General features: G+C 45.9%; 1 protein-coding gene across 1 annotated transcript; it reads right to left on the bottom strand.

Moving 5' to 3' along the window:
- Positions 1-6,614: 6,614 nt before the first annotated feature.
- Positions 6,615-8,166, bottom strand: LOC144123895 (uncharacterized). Its single transcript, XM_077656612.1, has one exon. The coding sequence runs from the start codon at positions 7,914-7,916 to the stop codon at positions 6,615-6,617; it is 1,302 nt and encodes a 433-aa protein (XP_077512738.1). The 5' UTR covers positions 7,917-8,166.
- Between the last annotated feature and the right edge of the window lie 12,628 nt (positions 8,167-20,794).

Raw genomic sequence — 20,794 nt, 5'->3', positions numbered from 1 at the left:
GTTTTAATGCTTCTAGTTCCCAGTGCGGCACATTCCCTGCGAGCAGGGCAACCATTCGGTCGTTTCTAAGCGAATTTTTTTTTGTCTTTTATTCGGCCAAGAAATACACCTTTTACATGAAGCACATGCTTATTTTATAGGTAGTTTTTTTCGTCGCTAAAGGAAACACTCACGTTGCTCAACCTTGTACTTCCGGGGCTTGTATTTCCGATGGGTGACAAAATACACAAGCTGGATCACATATTACATCTCAACCGGTTACCATGCTTTAGAAAAGCATGCTTTGTGTCGACTGAGCACCAAATGACTTCTTGTAGTATTTTTATTGGTCATAACATCTGCACTTGAATGGCGCGAGTTTCAATAATGAAGCCACTGATGTCAATTCCTCCCATAAAAGCTCCTCTAAATGCTCTCCTGGTAACCAAGTGTAGCTCTCTCTACAAAATTCTTATGGAGATAAAACAGCGCAGCACTAATCATTGCAGCTCGGCGACACTCGCAGAGCCTCAGTGATGGAAAACGGAAGAGACCTGAACGGAGAATTTTCTTCTGCGCTAGCTCGCTTCGCCGAGTCGACGACCACCACCGAGCCAAGCGAATGTTGCTGTCATTACTGCGGTGAACATTAAATAGAAAACATGCAGATGGAGCGATCCACAGCGGGGGGATTCTGCGAAACAAAAGAGACAATAATCTTGTCGAGCTTACAATCTCTAATGGATAAATCGCGGTGTGGTGCAAAAACAACTAAAATTTTGCGGTTTAAAATTAATTTACACCCTTTGTTCTACACACATGCTTTAACGAGAATTCTTTTTATATTTTTCATGGGCGCTATCTTCAGATGATGAGATTTACCGCGTGAATTCGTGTTTGGGCTGAAATGTGCTAGCACACATTTCTAAAGAAATAATGTACAATGCGTGTCATTACTGCAGCAATCGTCCAGTGGCTGTATGTCCATTGTTTTGAAAGCAGTACGAACGAACGTCGCCCGTCTCTAGAGCCTGTGCCTTAAATCTTGAACGGAGGAGTCGTGGTAAAGCCTTTGAACTCTTCTTATCTGCTGCCGCTTTAGCTTCTGGCGCCTAGGTTATAAAACCGTCAGTGAACGTTCTTATAACTTGAGCTTTTCTGTGATAACCCGTGGATCAGCTCATTGGTGTTTTTGTAAACCACAAACCGCACAGTTAATTCTTTTTCATTAAAGGAACAATGAAACTCTGCCTTCAATCATACTTCTTCGCGATAATTGATTCCGTGTCTCTCTCTGGGTAGGTTGATACTTCTCCTACAGCTAAATACGCATTTACTACTTAAAGAACTGCATTTTAACAGCTGTCCACAACTAGAATTCAACTCATGTTGTATACGCCGAAAAAGACTTCGTGAACACAGCTTTGAAGTGAATGGAGGTTCAGCGTAGCCTCTAAGATGTGAACAAAAATTGTATCGGTGCAATGCAATTAACTTGCAAAATGAGCTGGTTATGGCGGCGCCTATTTTATTCATTGGCTTTCCTGGCATTTAACAGCTTTATTTAAAGCTAAAGCAGCCTCATTTTTATTAGAACGGAGTAATATATATGTACAGAGGCCAACTTTTTTTTTCTTTTTTCTTTTTTATTCGTACATACTGCTTCCCCGCAGGGGCTGTTGCAGGAGGGGGGATATACGATACATGGTTCACAGTTGCGTGCATATGTTTATTCATGCATGCATACATACATAAAAGTACATAAAATATACGATATAAAATGACCAAATCATAGGTGCTAATTTTGATCAATGGCAGCGAAAAATTGCTAACCTGAAAGTGAACGAAATTCTCCATGAAGTATATTCACTTTTCGATGATACGTGGAAAGAAGCTGAATTTATACGTATCAGTTCGCGCGTAAAGTCAAAAATATTTAAACTATGATAGCGCCTAGTTGATATTGGGGTAGAAAAATTAACATGGGTGCTCACTGCCATGAGGCGCGGAGAGTTAGATCATGTGGATATGTTTGAGGCACTCAAAGCATCGGCGTGTTGATAGTGGGGTTAGATGTAATGCTTCGAGTTTAGACGAGGCCGGAAATTGGCCGGATTTGTGGCAGTAGATAAAACGAATTGCCTTCTTCTGTACAGATTCAGTTTTCTCGCAGTAGAATTCTTGATACGGATTCCAAACAACCGAACTGTATCCGATTAACGGACCATAACTCTTCCTGAATATTAAGTCGAAAAAGGCAAATGAGCTACATCGCGTTTGCCTTCAGAGCATGTCCGAGCCCTTCAAAAGGACTTCTGTCCTTGCTTAGAAAGTTTGAAGCAAGTTTTGAGTTCTTTTCTTCTGTGCGGATGAACAGTAGTATGCAAAAAGATGTCTGCGCTCCGGCGGCCCCGAAGCGCTCATTTATATCGAGCTCCAAGACCAGCTAGGCGGCTAAAATTAATAAATGAAAGAGCAAAACAACAAAGCCATCTATGGACTAAACAAGAGACAAAAGACGTGAACAAAGCTGAACCTGTAATGAGATAACAAGTGGCTTCTCCCAGCACACTGCAAGCTTTCGGGCGGAATCTGCGAATGTAAGGCGATCCACGTAACGACAGCATCATACTTAGCCTGGCGTCCGATGGCAAAAAGGAGGGGGGAGGAGCGTGGCGATATAGAGGCTCACCACGCGAGGAAGCTGTACTGCACTTTTCACTGCGCTTAGGTGGGACGCGAAGCATGCGAGTATAGAGTCGCTCGCACCTAAAGTTTTTACATGACCAACAGCTGCGTATTTCGGGCGAAGAGGCGAAGGTCTCGGTTGCACATGGAAACGGTGCAGGATGCGACATGAAAGCTAGGGAGCAGAAGCAGCGAGCTCGTATGAGCTTGATGAGCAAAAAACGAACAGCAGAACAATACAGGCGATATTGGAAGATACATGGGGGCAGATCAGGAGAATGAAGTCAGGAGAGATCCCCCATTCAACTCTGACGCGCGTGCACACCCTGGTGCACCTACATGACTGCATGGCAAGGCCGGTCACGAATGGTGGCCCATGGTTTATGCGGAGAATCTCAACATTTCCGGCTTCGCTTAACGAAGACATATGCCGTCTCCTGGATGATGAGGAGGTCAGAAAAGTGGGAGATCTAGCGACTTTTTTCGGCTATCGCTAAAACACCGACACGTAAATTATTCCTCGGTAGTATCAGCGCAGAGGAGATGAGACAATAGGAGAGAAATGACAGCGCTCCGACTAGCCCAGATTTCCATTAGTATTAAAAATCTGCAAAAAATGAGCATGAATACATCCTAGATGAGACCCCATATTCAAAAAATATAAAGTTATGTCCAATAATGCTGTTATAAAATCAACTTCGACAACATAAAAACAAAGGCTGGTAGAGAAGAAAAGAGAAGAGAAGAGAAGGGTAGAGAAGAGCACGTCTATATTTTCTTCGTAAAACAACGCAAAGTTTGCGTTTGCTGCCCTTTGTTGCTCAACATTGTATTTCATCACCTTGAAGAATTGAGCTTGCAGTGATAAATTTCTACATCCCGCACACCCAAGAAGATAGACGAGGTGATTTTTTGTTCCTTTACACTGGTATTCTCAAATCTGTGACAGATACGCCGGTGAGGTCTGGCGACCTGCATTATGCAGCAAAGCGGATAATATGAACCTCATATAAATGAATAATTAAACGGTTAATGAATTAAACCACCAACCTGAAATAACTACGACCAGCATCGACGAAGGTCCAGAACTAAAAAACGTTTATTGCCAAGAGCATGGTGTTCTTATAGTGCGCCGATAGCGTGCCGTGCGCAGCTTATCAGCAGCACGGAATGACACGTCAGCGGCTCGCTAGGTGCTCACGCTATCACATCTCCTCCCCCCTTAGACAACACGAAGTCATTTCTTGAAGTCTGATGGTCTGAACCAATCCGGGGGCCGGCGCATACGCTGGCTACGGCGAGGAGGCACCACAGCGTCGTCGTTGGCTGGCAGCGAAGACTCTCGCGAATCACCTGAAGCGTCGAGTGGCACAGTCGAGTCGGCTGCCGGAGAAGGTGGCGAGGCGGGTGCATTGGTGCCGGCCGACGATGTCTCCTCGGGGCACGTGGTCTCAACTGTGGGCCCTGCCGACCCTGGCGACTCCCGAGGCTGCTCACTTGGTAGGAATGCCTGCTGCGATAGCGAGGCTGGTCGTGCAAAAGAAGGGCGGAGGTGATCGGCGTGCACAAATCGAACTTGATCCGTCACGCGCACGAGATCAGTCACTGGGCTCACAACTTGTACCACAGTGCCATCGTCCCAAGAGGTGTCCTCACTACGCACGCACTTCACAAACACCCTTTCCCCCACGGCGAAAGCACGTTCACAGCCCCTGTCTTTGTCTCTTTGCTGCTTAATGCATCGTTGCTTATCAGTCATGTCTTGCACAAAACTCGGTTTGAGGAACGACAATTTAACTCGCGGCTGTCGCCTCAGAAACAGCTCGGCTGGGGTGTTCCCAGTTAGAGAATGAGGGGTATTCCTGTACGACATCAAAAAACTGTCTAATCCTTCCTGCAAGGGTTGTTGCTTTCCGTGTTCAGCTAGGGACAACACGTTAGGGTCAACACTTGCTTTAAAAGCGCCTTCTTGGTTGTCTGGACTAGCCGCTCGGCTGCTCCGTTAGAGATTGCGTGATATGGTGGAGTCTTAGTATGTCTGATACTGTTACGAGACATGAATGCTGCGAACTCCTGCGACACAAACTGTGGGCCGTTATCACTGACAATCTCCTCTGGAAAACCATACGCTGCGAAGAGGCTGCGAAGCTTACTAATAGTCTGAGAGGTGGTAGTTGACGTCATAGGCCAAACTTCAACCCATTTAGAGTAGGCGTCCACCAAGACAAGAAAGTTGTGGTTACCTTGTTGCGCATAGTCAACATGTACTCTTTGCCAACACCTTGTTGGGTACGGCCACAGCTGGAGAGGTACAGGCTGAGCTGCCGGTAGTACGAGTTGACACACTCTGCACTTCCTTATGTACTCCTCAATAGCCTTGTCCATGTTGGGCCACCACACAAAACTTCTTGCTAACATTTTCATTCGACTAGAGCCAGGGTGGTCTTCATGAAGCAAGGACAGGACTGCGGGCCTCAGATTCTCAGGTATGACTACTCTCGTCCCCCATGTGAGACAACTTTGTTCGACGGAGAGTTCCAGGCGACGGACGTAATAAGGTTGCAATTCGTCCACGATATTTGCTGGCCAACCCGACCGAACATACTCGACTACTTTGCTGAGGGTGCCGTCTCATGCAGCCTCCTTTGACACATCCCGCGCTGTGAGCGGGGTGCATTCGAAAACAGACAGACATTCCGCAGTTTCTGCTTTAGCAGAACCACAAGTAGGTAATCTTGACAGAGCATCAGCCACCTCAATTTCAGTTCCCTTGCGGTATTTCAGAGTGAACTGGTAAGCAGACATAATTAAAGACCACCTTTGTAGTCTGGCAGCTGCTAATGCTGGCGTGGCTTTGTTGTGACCCAAAATTCCCAATAGTGGCTGATGGTTCGTGTACAAGTCAAATTTCCTGCCATACAAGAACTTGTGGAATTTCTGCAAACCAAAAATAAGAGCTAGAGCCTCTCTTTCACACTGCGCATAGTTCTTTTCTGCAGGTGTCAAGGTACGCGAAGCAAATGCAATTGGACGCTCTTGGCCGTTGGGAAACACATGAAAAATGACCGCTCCAACACCATACGCTGATGCATCACATTGCAACCCCAGCGGTTTGCGTGCATCGTAGTACGTGAGCGCTCGGCTGCTGATAAGGAGCTGTTTCGTGGCCTCAAACGCATCGCTACATTTCTTCGTCCAAACCCAACGCTCTCCCTTTCGAAGTAGCTTGTACAATGGCTCTGCTACAGACGCTAGGCTGTTTAAAAATTTGCCATAGTAGTTCAGTAGCCCTAGATAAGCTTTCAGCTCAGTGACATTCGCCGGCTCAGGAGCATGGGCGATTGCTTTCACTTTGCCTTCAGTGGGATGTATCCCCTCAGAGCTTATCTTGTGCCCGAGGTAACACACTGAGCTTAGAAAGAACTTGCATTTCTCTGCCTTGACAGTAATGTTGTATTCGTTCAATCGTTGCAAAACTAGCTCAAGTGTTTTTTCGCAGTCATCTATGTCCTGGCCAGCTACAATGACATCGTCAATGTAGCAACCTACATTCTTAATGCCCATCAAGACTTTATCCATTAAAGATTGGAACAAAGCCGGGGCACTCGCTATACCATAGGGAAGTCTGTTGTACCGATAGAGCCCCCGGTGCGTGTTTACTGTAACAATTGCTTTGGATTCCGGGCTTAGCATCACCTGCTGGTATGCTGATGATAAGTCAAGCACACAAAACACTTTTTCCTCACAAACGGCTGTGAACAAATCTTCCGGTAGGGGCAATGGATAGTGATCCGTTTTTAGGACCGGGTTGAGCGTGATTTTGAAGTCGCCACACAACCTTAGTTTGTCACCTTCCTTCTTTGGAACCACTACGAGGGGAGTTGCCCACTCACTCTGCGTTACTCGCTCGATTACACCCTTCTTTTCAAGGTCAGACAGTTCTTTTTCTACCGCTTCTCGCAACGCAAAGGGTACTGGCCGGGACTTACAAAACACAGGAGTGCACTTTGGCTGCAGAACCAATTTTGCCTCATAGTTCCTAATCGCTCCCAAGTGGAAGAAAATACAGTAGGGAACTTGGAATGCAACTTCAACACCCTGTCGTCAATGCTCAAGGCGAAAAGAGATTTCCAGTTAAGCCGCAACTTCTCAAGCCAGCTCCTGCCTAAAAGTATAGGCAGATTGCGCTCACCCTCACGCACAACAACAATAGGTAACACGGCGCACTGACCTTCATAGCGAGCAGTGACATTGCATTGACCGATCACATGCATTTTTTCACCTGTATAAGTTTCGAGCCCCAATTTCGTTGGCTCACACTTGACATGCGACAACTTAGCGGCGTACACGCTTTCCGGCACAACAGTCACAGCAGCACCGGTGTCAACCTGCATTGGCAGGTCGTGGCCTTCAACATTCACAGACACAACATCGCTCTTCTTAGAAGGCGTAGCGTCGCAACTGTATAACGTGGACTCCTCTTCCGATGACTCGGATACTAGATGCGCTTTTAGTTCTTCACGGCTTGCCTGGCACATATTTTGAAGATGACCCACTTTCAAGCACCGTCTGCACTTGTACCTCTTGTACCAACAGCTGTCTGAAGTATGCGCCTTGCCACAGCGGCTACACTTCTGTTTTTGACTTTTTCCTCGCGTTGAGTCTTTTGTCTTTCGGTCGCACCTCTCGTGCGTTCCCACCGCGTTGAGTGCCTCACTGCGACCTCTTTGTTGCAATAGCGCGGCCTGCTGTGTGGCCAACTCCCTATCCAGCGCAATTTTGCATGCGCCTTGAAATGTTAAGCCTTCCGTGGTGAACAGAGCTCTTTGAGTTTCCTCATTGCGAATGCCTGCTACCAGTCTGTCTCGCAAGGCATCCTGCAGAAAGTTTCCGAAATTGCACTTCCGAGCAAGGTGTTTTAACTCCAGAACGAAATCTTCTACGCTCTCTTGCTCCAATTGAACTCGGCGGTTAAACCTGCACCTTTCAGCAATGACTGAAGTTTGCGGGCTGTAGTGATTCTTCAGCAGAATCTTGATTTCAGCGAAAGTCTTTTCACCGGGAAGCGCTGGAACTACCAGGTTCTTGAGGACTTCATACGCCTCTGCGCCAAGTACTGTTAGAAAAACTGACAGTTTCTTTGCTTCCGAGACCTCATTGGCGCTGACGAAATGTTCAAACCGTTCCAAGTAAGAATCAATATTCTGGACCTTGGGGTCGTACTCATCGCTTCTGCCAAGACGCGACATCGCTTCGGTGCACAAACGTAACAACGTAAACGTAACAACGCTTCGGTGCAGTTACTTATCGTGTCGATGTCTTGCTTGGTGCGTAGGATCCGTTGTCAGCTGCTTGCCCCTGGCCGCCAGCCACTTGCAGTCCGCGTTAGTGGCTTCCGATGTGCGTCGTCCGATCTTGCCCAGACACGCTTGGCAGGCCAGTCCCGACGGATCCCATCCTCGTCGCCAGTGAAATAACTACGACCAGCATCGACGAAGGTCCAGAACTAAAATACGTTTATTGCCAAGAGCATGGTGTTCTTATAGTGCGCCGATAGCATGCCGTGCGCAGCTTATCAGCAGCACGGAATGACACGTCAGCGGCTCGCTAGGTGCTCACGCTATCACACAACCACTTTGTTATATTTCATTTTATAGGGAAGGTTATGATGAGCAATAAGTGGTCGTAAATACTGAACGTGAGCAGTGTTTTCAAGTTTTGTTAATCTATAATGGGGTTTAAGATACCAAACGAAAAAAAATACGCATTGGAAATTTCTTTTAATTGTCTTTCAAACACTCATGTTTATTAAATTGCACATCTAGCAGCTCTCAAGGAACAAGTACAGGCGCAGTTAGTGTATTTGATGAAGTAGAAGACGTTAACTTGTTTTTAGAGATGATACCAACCTCCACCACGCCATGTTATATTTAGGTATTGCAGGAAAACCTACTCAGTAAGCATTCAAGTGCGTATCTTTGACGTTCGTTATTCCGAACCAGATTTCTGATTAGGAAAACCTAAAGACAGAGCTCACCTTCGGTATTGACAGCAATCAATTTCGCCTTATAACATTGGGCTCTAAAGTAAAACAAAAAAACTTTATTGCTTTTTTCACGTTAATTTTTATAAATGAATATGAGGTACATAAATTACGCCTAGCTGTGAAATCAAGCTCAAAAGACAGGACTAACTTACTCTCCCAGATTATAGAATAAAATCTCTCAATTATAGACGCAATAACCCTGTATGCTGGGGGTATAGGAATAAGTAAGCTGGACACAACGAGCGCACGTGTGGGTTACATCTGAACGGTCGTCGAGTTGCAGTCAGAGCATGTTTCAATGGCGTAAACACGGCAGCCGCATGTATGGGCGCTGGTCTCCGCTTAAGGGCGCCGATCTATTTCCAGCACAGTAGCGCTGGCCCTCGATGGCGTGGAATCAATTTACATTCAAGTGCACACAATGCAGTGCAAATATAACTCTCATAGGAAAGCTATCAACAGCGAAAGTGGGTCTGTCCTGTGCGCAAGTGAAGTAAAGAAGCCAACTTTATTGGAATCTGACCCTTAAATACATGAACAGCTTGGGCCTCTATTCGACTGAAGACGTCTGAAATGATAGTTTGAAGGCTGAAACAAAACAAATTTCGGTGACAACTTATTCCAAAACACTATGACATTATTTAGATCCCAGCAACGGCAAATGTAGTGTGCATTTTTCTACAGTCCACAAAATTCTCCAATACTATGTTTGCAGACGTGTAAAGCAAACAAAAGAAAAATTGCCGCCAAAGTCGTTCTTGAAGAACCTAGACATAAAATACTATATTTGAAAGGAAGAACCCGCCATACGCCTTAGAAGCACAAAATCTAAAAACTCATCTTATGTCATAAATTTTTGAGCTTGCTATAGCAATAGCCCTGATTCGTAAAGAAGCATTACGTGACTGCGCCATCATTCTGTTATTCAGGACTTCACTCTAACTACATAAAGAAACGTGTTTTGATGATACTATCGAGGGTAGAGTGAAACGAGTGCCTAATACCAGCGATGGTAGAGAGAAGAGCAATCATTTCTCTGTTATTTATTTTAGCTTGAAATGCGAATTACATGCGGCAGGCTTTCGCCAAGTGTTCGTAATGTCTCGCACATTTGTCCGCAGCCTTGCCTAAATAGAGTGGCATGTCTAAAGATGCGCGCTGCTTCTTAGCCAGGCAAGCTGAGTTCTAAATTCGGGTACGTCTCTTGGCGCCAACTGTGCCTGGTCTGAATCCTAAGATCACCAGCACACAAAGCGATCACAAGTGCAAATTCCCAGGGATTGTGTCTGATCCTATAGGGAGTAAAAGAAAACAATAGCGCACAGTTCTCCCTGTAAACGAAGCGCATTTTTATTTATAATATTAGGGCGAATACACTCCTCAGCATCTTTTCTTATGCAACAGAAAATGCCCATCTTACTCCAGCGCTGAGTAGATTCAGGAAAACGCGAAACAAAGTGCAGTGAAGAAATTTGTCTCCACGATTCTGGAGGAAGCGCGTCTGAATACACTTAGAAAAAAGGAAACCTCAAAACTTTTACACCTCGTCTATATTCGCCCACGCGTTCCACCATATTTATAATATCGGCCTATGCGAAAAAGGAAACAATTGGGCTGAGGTTTCAACTCATCTGCAAATCCCTAAAACGCTCCTGAAAAATCACTAAAACTGCCATTTTTTAACCATGCCACTAAACAACAAGTTTGAGACTGGGTTGATAAACCGCTTTTCGTATTTAGACAGAATGCGTGATGGATGATGGCGCGAACGTCATATATACAGAAAGTAATTTCTCGAGAAGTCCCCAGCGCCTTAACGTCCTGTGCGTAGAGCCTAGCTCTTTCGGTGCAGAGTATGGTTTGCCTAACCTCTTTAGGTTATTTGCCTAACACGCAATTAGCCTTGTTGAGAGAGGCAGAAACCAGGCCATCAGGCCACCTACTGGCATAAATTCGGCCCACGCCCACGCTGCACTGGCGGAGTAGCGCCGATGCCTGCGGCACATGGAGGGCGACAACAAGTTTGACGTGCCTGACGAGCTTTTTCGGGGCTAGTTCCGCCTAGGTATTCATGTAGAACGTTCCCTGTGTTGCAGTGCGATTGAAGGCTGCGGCGTTGAACGCTGGCTAGCACAGACACCACGCCTATAAAAGATGGGTCATTTCCTTCCTCAACACTGTTTCTTTTCTCACGAGACATCTCAGTGACACGAAATGAGAAGGAAAGGATGCGAAATACGACGCCAAATTTAGCACCTAACTATATCTCCAAAGTTATAAAAAAAAGAAACATAGCAGCCCTACTATGCAACAAGAGCTGTAATTGCATGCTTGGCTACACCTCAATTCCTGCGGCAGTAACCGACAACACGCATTTGATAGGTTTAGAACTCTATAACAGAGGAACTAGAAGGTAAGAATAGTCCAATGCATGGCTAAGTTTCTTGACAATGATTTTGACATTGTGAATGTTTTTCTTACTAAAGCCGGAAGAGGGCGTCTCGAATGACATTGATGAGTTCCCCTGACTCTGTAGAAGAACATAATGGAGAATTGAAAATACGCTCCCATTATGGGCGGAGTCAAGACTGCTGCACAAAGAACGTAGCGCACGCGATCCTCCCAGTTCTTCTCGAGCAAAATGAATAAGAAATATTTGACAGGTATATGATCTAAAAGGTTGATAATACACTTAAGGGTCTATCAGAAGAAAAAATTAGCCTCTTGTACCATGTATGAAGGTATTTGCCCATAGCTAATAACTAACCTCATCTTTCTAGCAGGCAGACCGAAGTGTGTTCACTGCGCAGTCATGATGGGATGTATGTACACGGATATTTTCCGCCAGAACACGCGTAGCTACCAGATGTAGTTTCCACAAAAAAGTAACAAGGCGCAACAAGTGGGAGAGATCTTTTAAATGTTAAGTGGTTGCGCATAAAGTAAACGTGGCTGTGAACCCGGCCGTTAACATATTTGGCGCACATTGCGCGCTAGGCGAAAAGTAAGGAAGAGGTTGTCGCAGTGGACCCTGTATAGACTTCGTCACAGACTAAAGAGACATGGCAGAGGCCTTTCTCCTGCTGTTAAGAAAGAAGAGCATGAAGAATATTAAGAAATCTAAGAAAACATCATCTTACACGATTAGCACTTTTTGTTAGTCAGTAAGAAACATGTCAATTACAGAGAAAAATGTAAAAATCTATAAAGAACTGTCGCCGCTGTGCCCGCTCCCGGAACTCAGAATTCGCTGGTCGCATATTTTTTTCTCTCTCAAATTTCTTATTTGACTTAAAGCCATATTCTTTTTTTTTTAAATAAGCTTAGCCTGATATACATATCTGGTACAGGCAAAGGCTTTTTCGTTTTGTTTACTTAAACTGCCTCACTGTAAAATCTGTTGGTGTAGTTAGACTGATGATGATGCTGGAAACCTGAAACAAACTTTCATTACGGTGCAGTGGCAGCTTTTTAAAGGTGTTCTGCAGTTTATAACATAGCATTTCACGGCTGCGAACAGCGAATGCTATAAGGACCCTCGGATGCTACTGTGCGTATTACCGGCAGAGGCTCTTTTTTTTTTATGCCTCACCATAATTTATGTGCGTATGTCCTGTGCGGAAGCTACTATTTGTACAAACAGTGCCCGGCATACAAGCAAAACTTATAGAAGAATTTGTAAATTATACTTGCTAACAGACATTCTAAACAATCCTCCTCCACCTGTTTTCTAAGCGGTTGCCTTGAGTAGGGCATGCAGTGCGGCTTCTATTAGCCTTGCTCGGAACAAGTTCGTAGCTCGTCCAATATTGCCTTTGCTCTCAAGTATGGCCGAATTTCTTCTTACGAAACCTAACAGTAGGAACAGCAATTATAGCGACAGGCGCAGATTTTAAATGTAATGCCAATCAGTGGAATCATTCATGAATACCTGTGATTAAAGATTATTTTCGGAAAGTTATGAACATACAAACAACCGAGAGTGTTTTCTGGTGATTGCTTCGATCACAAGTGAGATATGTTCTTCATATTTTTATCGTGAAAATACGGAAGGCTTTGTGCGCATTGTGATAAATACCTCACACTTTTCGCTTTCTCTGCGGCGAAGAAGTGACCGCTATTGCTGTGACAGGAGAGCGAACTGGTTGACTTGCTTTCCCGCCACATGACCACATGTCAAGAAACTCCCAGCTGTATTATTATTGCAAAAAACTGTACCTGGTAATAACAGGGGTTCGATCCCATAATAAGTTTGTATGATGTAGCGTTAAATCACTCCGCTACAGCGCGACGAGAACGCGCGTATGTAGGTAGTGGAAGCTCACTGCTCAACCGCGTAAGATGGGGAAACCGGGCTGTGGGAATGTCAGTTTTAGACAATTTTCTTTTTGTTTCGACGAACGCGGCATTGACCATGAGTAAACTCACTCTCTCTTCTGTTTAGAAGCACAGGAAACTTAATTGCGAGTGTATATTCTATGAAAATTGTATTTTCGTAGAACACTTGTAAAAAGTGTTCTAAATTTTTCGTCGTTACTATGGACACCCACTGTTTAAATATTGAATGCTCTTCAGAGAGACTTTTTCACGAAGGATCAAAAAACGCCGCTGCCTTTAACGTGTGTTTGGGGAGTCACCTAAAGCCCCAAAATGGCGGGAAAGCCCACTCCGTTAACTGCAAGATTACGCATAGTTGAGAATGCGACTTTTCCGCTATAGACCAAGACTTTTAGCGGCGCTACCTAGGAGCTGTCCCATATTCGCGATAAATCTCATGAATGCACCAATTTAGGGGTCTACGTGGACATCATGCTCACAGCAGGTGCGAATCTTCCTTCTCGTGAGCGGCCGTCTTCAAGCCATCACTTTCTGAAATATATACACGTGGGACGGTTTCTGTTTGGCCAGCTGGTTAACGCATGACTCTTCAGGCGCAATGTACTAAGACAGGAACGTGAACAAATTTTAACCAGAAAAAAGCCGCTCCACGGTATTTTTGATAAAAATATTTTTCCTCCCCATCTTTGTCACGACAGTTTATACAACCTTACATGCCAAACGAACCTTCAAGAAGATGGCTTTGGAAAACACCTACCAGGTGTCATTTTACACGCACTGCTGCGTCCAGCAGCGAAAACCGGGACACATAGTAACACGCAGTGTGTACTGACTCGCATTACAGCTAGTCAGGTCCATTTTCTGCGTACGACTTTCCAGCAACCGCAGAGTTCGGTTTGTTGCGTTTTTTTTTCTGCTCCAAAGCTTTATAGCCCAGTGGAAAGCGTAAAATTTTTCCCGTGCTTCGTGACGACTTCAAAATGCCTTTTACACTGCAGGAAGCGGCTGTGTGAGAAATGAAAGGCGAATGGGTTTTTTTTTTATTGTTGCACTCTAATCTCTCGAGCACGTCCCTGGAGCTGTGCAGCATCATGCCATTTGCAGTTACGGCCAGCCAGTCGGAAGCAGTTATCCGCGCCTATAGATCACTCGATGAAATGCTCCTCTGTACTAATGGTGTTTCCGTAAAAAGCACCTCCGCCTTTCTAGCACCTCGGGATAGCATAACATTTGCGATGAAGTTCGTCAACGGAACGCGCTTTAATGTGATGTTTTCATCAACACTCTGCTAGCCGAGGCGGTTCCTTGGAGGGCCACTGCCAAGGATTCAGTAAATCTTAGCACGCTGTGTGCCTTCGCCGAATAGACGCTTTCCACTAAAATTCTCTCGCTTTGCTACGTGCCTTCATTGTAAACAATGTGCAAGACGCTAAGTACAGAACTGGGAATGCCTAGATGGATGGCCTCATAAAATTAGCTTTCGTCTTTGCACAGGCCACAGCAGGCACAACATTCGGCATATGGCTTGAATCTCCTAGCGGCCCTTCAACCCTACCGGCGCGCCTGGTAGTGCGGCCGATTGGGGTCGTGGTCCCGGTGTTTTCACACTTAACGTAGCCTGCGAACTCTGCGCGATGCGGACTCGACTAGGTTGGAGTCCAGAATGTGGCGGTCATTGCGAGCTTCAGTAACGCTTGGCCGTTCCAGCCTGTACTGTTAACAGGACGCCAAGCTGCTCCACTGCGCTAACATTTCAAATAATCATAAAATAAAGTGTGGATAGGGTGAAATATGACACCTTGTCTTAAAAAAGGCTTTGAAAGCCGTAAAAACGCCATCCGGTGATGAGACGGGCACTGGCTCTAAAAGTTATTAACAAAATATTCGTTATGTGTTCGCTAGACACCACTAACGAAATCAACAAAATTCAATTGAATGTACGCGAAAAGGCTTCCTAGACTGCGTCGTAAACGGAACGCACATCTGCACTGCATAGTCGCTGCCCCGCGTCTGCCCAATGCTGCGTTCGACCGTCATTCGACACGCCCAGGCGGGCAACGGGCAGGAATGACGCACCTTCTTTGCGCGGTAATACAGACCTCTGGGTGAAATATAGATAAAAAAATGGCCTGGCTTAGCTAAGGTTAAGCCTAGGATGCGAAGCATAATAGATTTGTGAAAGGGATTCGGTATCGCCTGCCCGTAAGTCAGGCTAGTCTCTTCGTTGTTTAGCAATCTCCTGGAGGAGCGGGAGTTAGCCTTGGCGGTCGCGGCCGCGCGGCGACCGCGCGAGTTGAGCCCCGTTTCTCCACAGCTGGCGTGACGTCAGACCACGTGCTCGGCTGCAGCGCCCCTAGCGGGAGGAGCGGGAGTTAGCCTTGGTGGTCGCGGCAGCGCCATGCTGGGCTATGGTTGAGCTAAGTAGTGTCCCTATTATGCTTCGCATAATAGGTCGAGTTCTCTGTCTCGGTCAAATACGTTCGTAGAAACAGACTAAAAACATGTCTGGCGTTCACCCGCAATGTGTTTCTGTTCTGAGCGGTCTGTTTTTTCTTTAATGCGCTCCTCGGCGACAAAGATTGTGGAATCGTGCGGTGGCGTATTACCCGCCCTCTCAGCGCCCCGCGCCCACGCGGGCTTTTTTCACAATTGTATAATAAAAGGCAATGGGGTTCTTTAACGTGCACCAACATGGCACAGTACACGGGCCTCTAGAATTTCGCCTGCATCGAAATTCGACTGGCGCGGTCGGGATCGAGCCCGCCTATTTTGGGTCAGCCGCCGAGCACCATAACCACTACGCCACTGCGGCGGCCGGAACAGATTGTTTTAAGCCGAAAGCATTTAATGGCTCATCGTTGACCGTCCGTCCGTCCATGAAATCTGCCACACTATAGCTGTCATTCAAACGCGGTTCGGGTGTCCACCGAGATACGTGAGACAGGCGTCATTTCCTTTCCTTAAGTTTTTCGACGGGCAAGCCGTCGTGCCTAACGGGCGATGGCGTTCCGTGGACCCCTTGGCAACGCTGCAACACGCATTGGCGTCCCAGCCTTAAAGACGAAGATTATGCGTCCTCCAATGTGCAAGCAGTTGCGCGCAGCCGCGATCAATCGAGATAAGTCTGGAGGCATCACAAAGAAAAAAATAAACAGCCGTGTGGCTGATGACCGTGTGACGTCATTGAGTGGCACCACCATCGTTCGAGAGGGGCGCGCTCCAGGCATTCTTGCCAGACGCCTCTTTAACGCCGATGAGGAAGGGTGTCGCCTAAACGCTCTTTGTAGTCTTTAATCAACGTCTTCACCACACATCATCTACACAAGCAGTAACACTGCGCTAAAGGCTTTCGTCTCACGGCACTTTAGGTACACAAAATGCTCGCCTGAATTTTTTATCTTCAGTGATAGCTCATGAACTTTTTCGCTGTTAGGAGATTTATGTACTTAATTTAGCTCATTTCCTCAGACGTGATATTTTACGCTTCAGGTGAATAATTGTGTGCGCGATCCATGGATTAGTCTTCAGAACTTTATTTACTGTATACTAACAGGGTGAAGTTTGGGTCACTGACCAAGTCAAAAACAAACGAAAATGACGTGTCGGGTCCCGTACGGGAGCCTTGTTCACAATAAGACTGTCAAAGAAGAAGGCGGGATTATATAGTCTTCAGGATTGTTCCTAATCTTTTTGCGTAGATATGAAGAGAGCCTTGATTCCTGTCCAAGGTGTCTTTCGTCGTCTGGATGACTAATGATTCTAGATGCAGTCTTTTCAAATTATTCCTTTCTGTGGCTACAATCTCCGCCTCGCCCCAGACTATCTCGTGGCCAGTGGTCTGCAAGTGCTCGGCGATAGCGTTCTTTGATGCGCGATGGTTCCTTACGTCGCCTTGATGATCTTTCATTCGTCGCTGAAAGTTCCCGGTTTCGCCGATATAGAAGGATGTGCAGTCATTGCAAGGAGCTTGGTAAACCACACCAGGAAATTTGGCGCGGGGCAGGGGGTCCTTTACGTTCACAAGTTCGGCACCTAGCTTGCTTGTTGGCACGTGGGCGATGTGCACTCCGTGCTTCCTGAAGACTTGGGAAAGGGTTTCACTGATTCCAGGTACATAAGGAACTGCAGCACACTTCATCGTTTTTGCGGTTCCACCTCGTTCACAAGGTTCCTGGGGTAACCGTTTCGCTCGAGATCCCTTTTTATCACCTGAAGTTCATTGCTGAAGCTTTCCGGGTCTGCGCAGATATTTCTTGCACGGTTCAGTAGTAACGAGATAAGTGATCGCTTGTGAGCCAAGGGGTGGGACGATTCAAAGTCGAGATATCATCCGGAGTGCGTCAGCTTTCGGAACACGCTAAAACTTAAGCGGCACGCATCACGCTTGACGTTGATGTCCAAAAACGGTATGCCGCCATTCATTTCCTCTTCCACGGTAAAATTTATAGATGGCTCCGTGGCATTGAGATCGTCAAGGAAGCTTTGTAGATTCTGCTTGTTCAAAATGCAAAGACAGTCATCCACATACCTCAGGAACACTTCTGGACGTGGCTTGAATGAGTTCAGGGCTTTGCTTCCAATGGCTTCCATTGTAAGGTTGGCAGCTGTCACTGAAATTGACGCTCCAATAGCAGTACCAAAATAGGCTTGTACAGCGTACCTGCTACCTGCTCTTTGTACTGCAGTGGTCACAGCTCGATTTAGCAGTAGGTTACCAAGTGACGTCGACGACCGTGTTGTCACCAAATGCGCTCCTCTGTGAAGTCGGTGGGTAGGCGAATAAGGTCTGTTTTAGCGTCTGAGTGCGATTCGGACAACTCGAAGTTTCTGTGTTTATTGCCTCGCCAGATGCCTATGGCTGTTATAATACGAAATGCATGTATTTAGGTTTTTGCTCTATATAGCTATAGCAAGTGGAACTCGTCAACCTACTGTTTTGCACAATTCACCTCTGTGCGAATGTGCTACAAGACCACATGCGCGACTGTTTTCTTATAAGAATTCTCCAAATAGCAATATGTGACAGTTTCTCAGAGCAGTAAACTTTATTCTTTGTGTGTTCTCGCGCATGGAATCTTACATCGTACCCATAGCACCCCGAAAACCCGCCTCGTCTAGACACCTGGGCATGCGTCTCTCTATGGCAATTAGCAAGCTCATGTGAAAGCCGCAGAAATTATCCTCAGGGCGCCCGCGGATGGCTATTCGAACCCAGAGGAGGCCAACCGCAATCAACGCCCCTATTTTCACATACTCATATATTCCAACATTACCGACTCTTCTGCAAAACAGACTCACCAACTCATACAAATGTTCGTCAAGCGGAGCCGGCCTCCTTGCGCCAAATCCAGACTAACACTTTCCCTCTTTTAGCGTTTTTGCACACATTTTACCGCACACACTACCCAAATTGCCTTTTGTGGCGCACGTCCAGCCATCTACTTTTCAACATGAAAATTCCCCAACCCTCCTACAAAACTCCCATACCCAAACCCTCCTTGGTCCACTGGGAAGTCTAACGTAGCCCCGGACGGCCATCGTGACCTGAGCGGCCGGGGCCACCCAGAAAGCTACGGCAAATGTGGCGCTGTATTGAAGGCTGCACCTTTTGTGGGCTTGTCTCCAACCTTAGCACATAATAAGTTTTTAAGCTCCCCTTGCGCTTCAAATTTTGCTCGAGAATTGGGTGCTTTAATAAGCGCACCGCCAGTTACCGGTATTCGGCACTTGCTGAGGATGACTTATGAGGATAAGAGTGCACTATAAATCAACTTGACATGTTATCCAGGCATTACTACACCTTTCGGGAATTGTGGAGCCATTGGTGCGTTAGCATGAGCTGGTTCTCCAGCTACTATGATAGCGCGTGTGTGATCGAAAAGGGAAATAAAGCGGTGCAAAGCGGATCTTTCCTGGAATGTATGTGTCCGTAGGAAGAACTAGAAGCGTAGCATAAAGATTTGATAGAGCGCGAGGTTCATGGAGGATGTTAATATACTATTTTGAAGGAGACATTTTATTTCCTAACAGTGCATCTGTGCCGTTGCTTCTTATAAATTCCGCAGTAGGTCGTGACAGGCTCAGAAGAAATAACGCCAGTGAGGCAGACGCCGAAATAGTAACAGTTGTGATCTCTATGTTTATCGCAGCATGCCTCATTAATCTGGAATGTGATTAAGCGAGAGCTTTCGTTGGGACTCGGTGTATTTATTCTTTGGTCTCTTCGAGCAGTCACCAGTACAATCAAGCACCTACACTTAACCGCTAACTGACACTTATAGATATGTCAGTGCATGTTGAGATTCTCCATGATGTTGACGACAGTTGAATGGCCCTAGGCCGCGATGAGGGAACTGAGCACTGAGTGCCCAAGAGAAGGCCTAACGCTGGCGGGTGGTAATCCTAGTTGCGAAAGAAACCCTGTGATGATATTTCTTAATCTTTACGAACCTCCACGTCATTTATGGTATATTTTGAGCGGCGCGACTTTAAAAGTTACATCCGTCCGAAGTCTGCCTCCGCTCTGTATGTGCGTGGTCGGCCGTACCTTTATGGGTGCGTTTGTGTTTTGTGCGAAGCGGTAAACCACAACCTCTAGCCACGTCCGGAAACATTGGTCGAACAGCCGCCCAAGCTGCAGAAGTCCCTGCATGACTGAAATGGTAGAAAAGCCAAACACGAAACGAATCGTCTGAATCCGTCTTTCCCCTCTGTGAATACTGCCTTAAGCACTTGCACAGAGTCGCTCGAAAGGGGGGGAAGCCTCCGGGACTCGATCATTTATTTAAGGTAGTGTGCTCTCTAATGCAATTCTTGTTCTCAAAGGACACTTGTCCGACAGTTATTTTGTATTTAAGAACACGAGTAGCAAGAAATAATTTTTGTACGAGAGACAGTGCCACTCAGCAAAAAGAAGCGCAGGCAAATGGAATAGGACCGAAGAGTTTCTGTTAAGCTTTCTTTGAAATCAAAGCCACAGAAATTTGCTTCTAGTTTCGAGCCAAAATTGACTCATAGACAGAGAGAAGTAAAAGCTAAATCGAATGGCTGGGGCAGCCATCGAATATGCGAAAAAACGTATGCGCTGCCATTTTTATCCCGGCCGTGCGTGGTACGAATTCTTTGAAATCCAAGAATGCCTTGTGAAACATTTATCGGATTCTTTCTTTTCTGCTTTTCAGTTAGAAGTCCAAATAAAATATGAAAGTTGAAAGTATGACGATGGCATATGTAAATGCAGAGCGAATCAGATAGGAAGAGTTCCTGATATCGCACTATGCACTGTAGATAACGTATCGGAGTTGTTAGGAACTACACCAGGTTGACAAAAGTAAGAACAAAACGCTGATTTAACGCAACAAAATAGTAGAAGCCTTGAATAAACTTCAGTTTCACATTCTGAAGAACTTTCGTCTGGCAGTCATAATTTCACATTTTAACGTTTTTTTTTAATTGGTCAGCATGCTGCAGTCCTTCGATTTTTCAGTAGTATAGGTAGCGAGCCACCGTTTTTGCCAAGCTTGGTTTTCAAGCGGATGAACTAATGGTACCGACAAAGAACGAATTGTTGAACTGGTTCAGCACTGCTATAGCAAATTTTTCTGAGGGGAAAATGAGGAGCAATCGTACCATCACGTTAGTTGTCGCACTCTCCAGCCATTTTAAGAGAAAGTGTGCCATCATTACTTTAACGTGACTGCCCTTGCCTCTCTCTGAACCTAAGCATGGTCCCCTACTGAAAAT

This window comes from Amblyomma americanum, chromosome 3 (genome assembly GCF_052857255.1).
Source record: "Amblyomma americanum isolate KBUSLIRL-KWMA chromosome 3, ASM5285725v1, whole genome shotgun sequence".
NCBI classification, from domain to species: Eukaryota; Metazoa; Arthropoda; class Arachnida; order Ixodida; family Ixodidae; genus Amblyomma; species Amblyomma americanum.
The sequence above is the reverse complement of the archived record's forward strand: the minus strand, read 5'-3'. Positions and strand labels throughout refer to the sequence as shown.

Coding starts and splice junctions, on each gene's coding strand:
- LOC144123895 (XM_077656612.1), bottom strand. CDS start 7,916: ATGTCGCGTCTTGGCAGAAGCGATGAGTACGACCCCAAGGTCCAGAAT.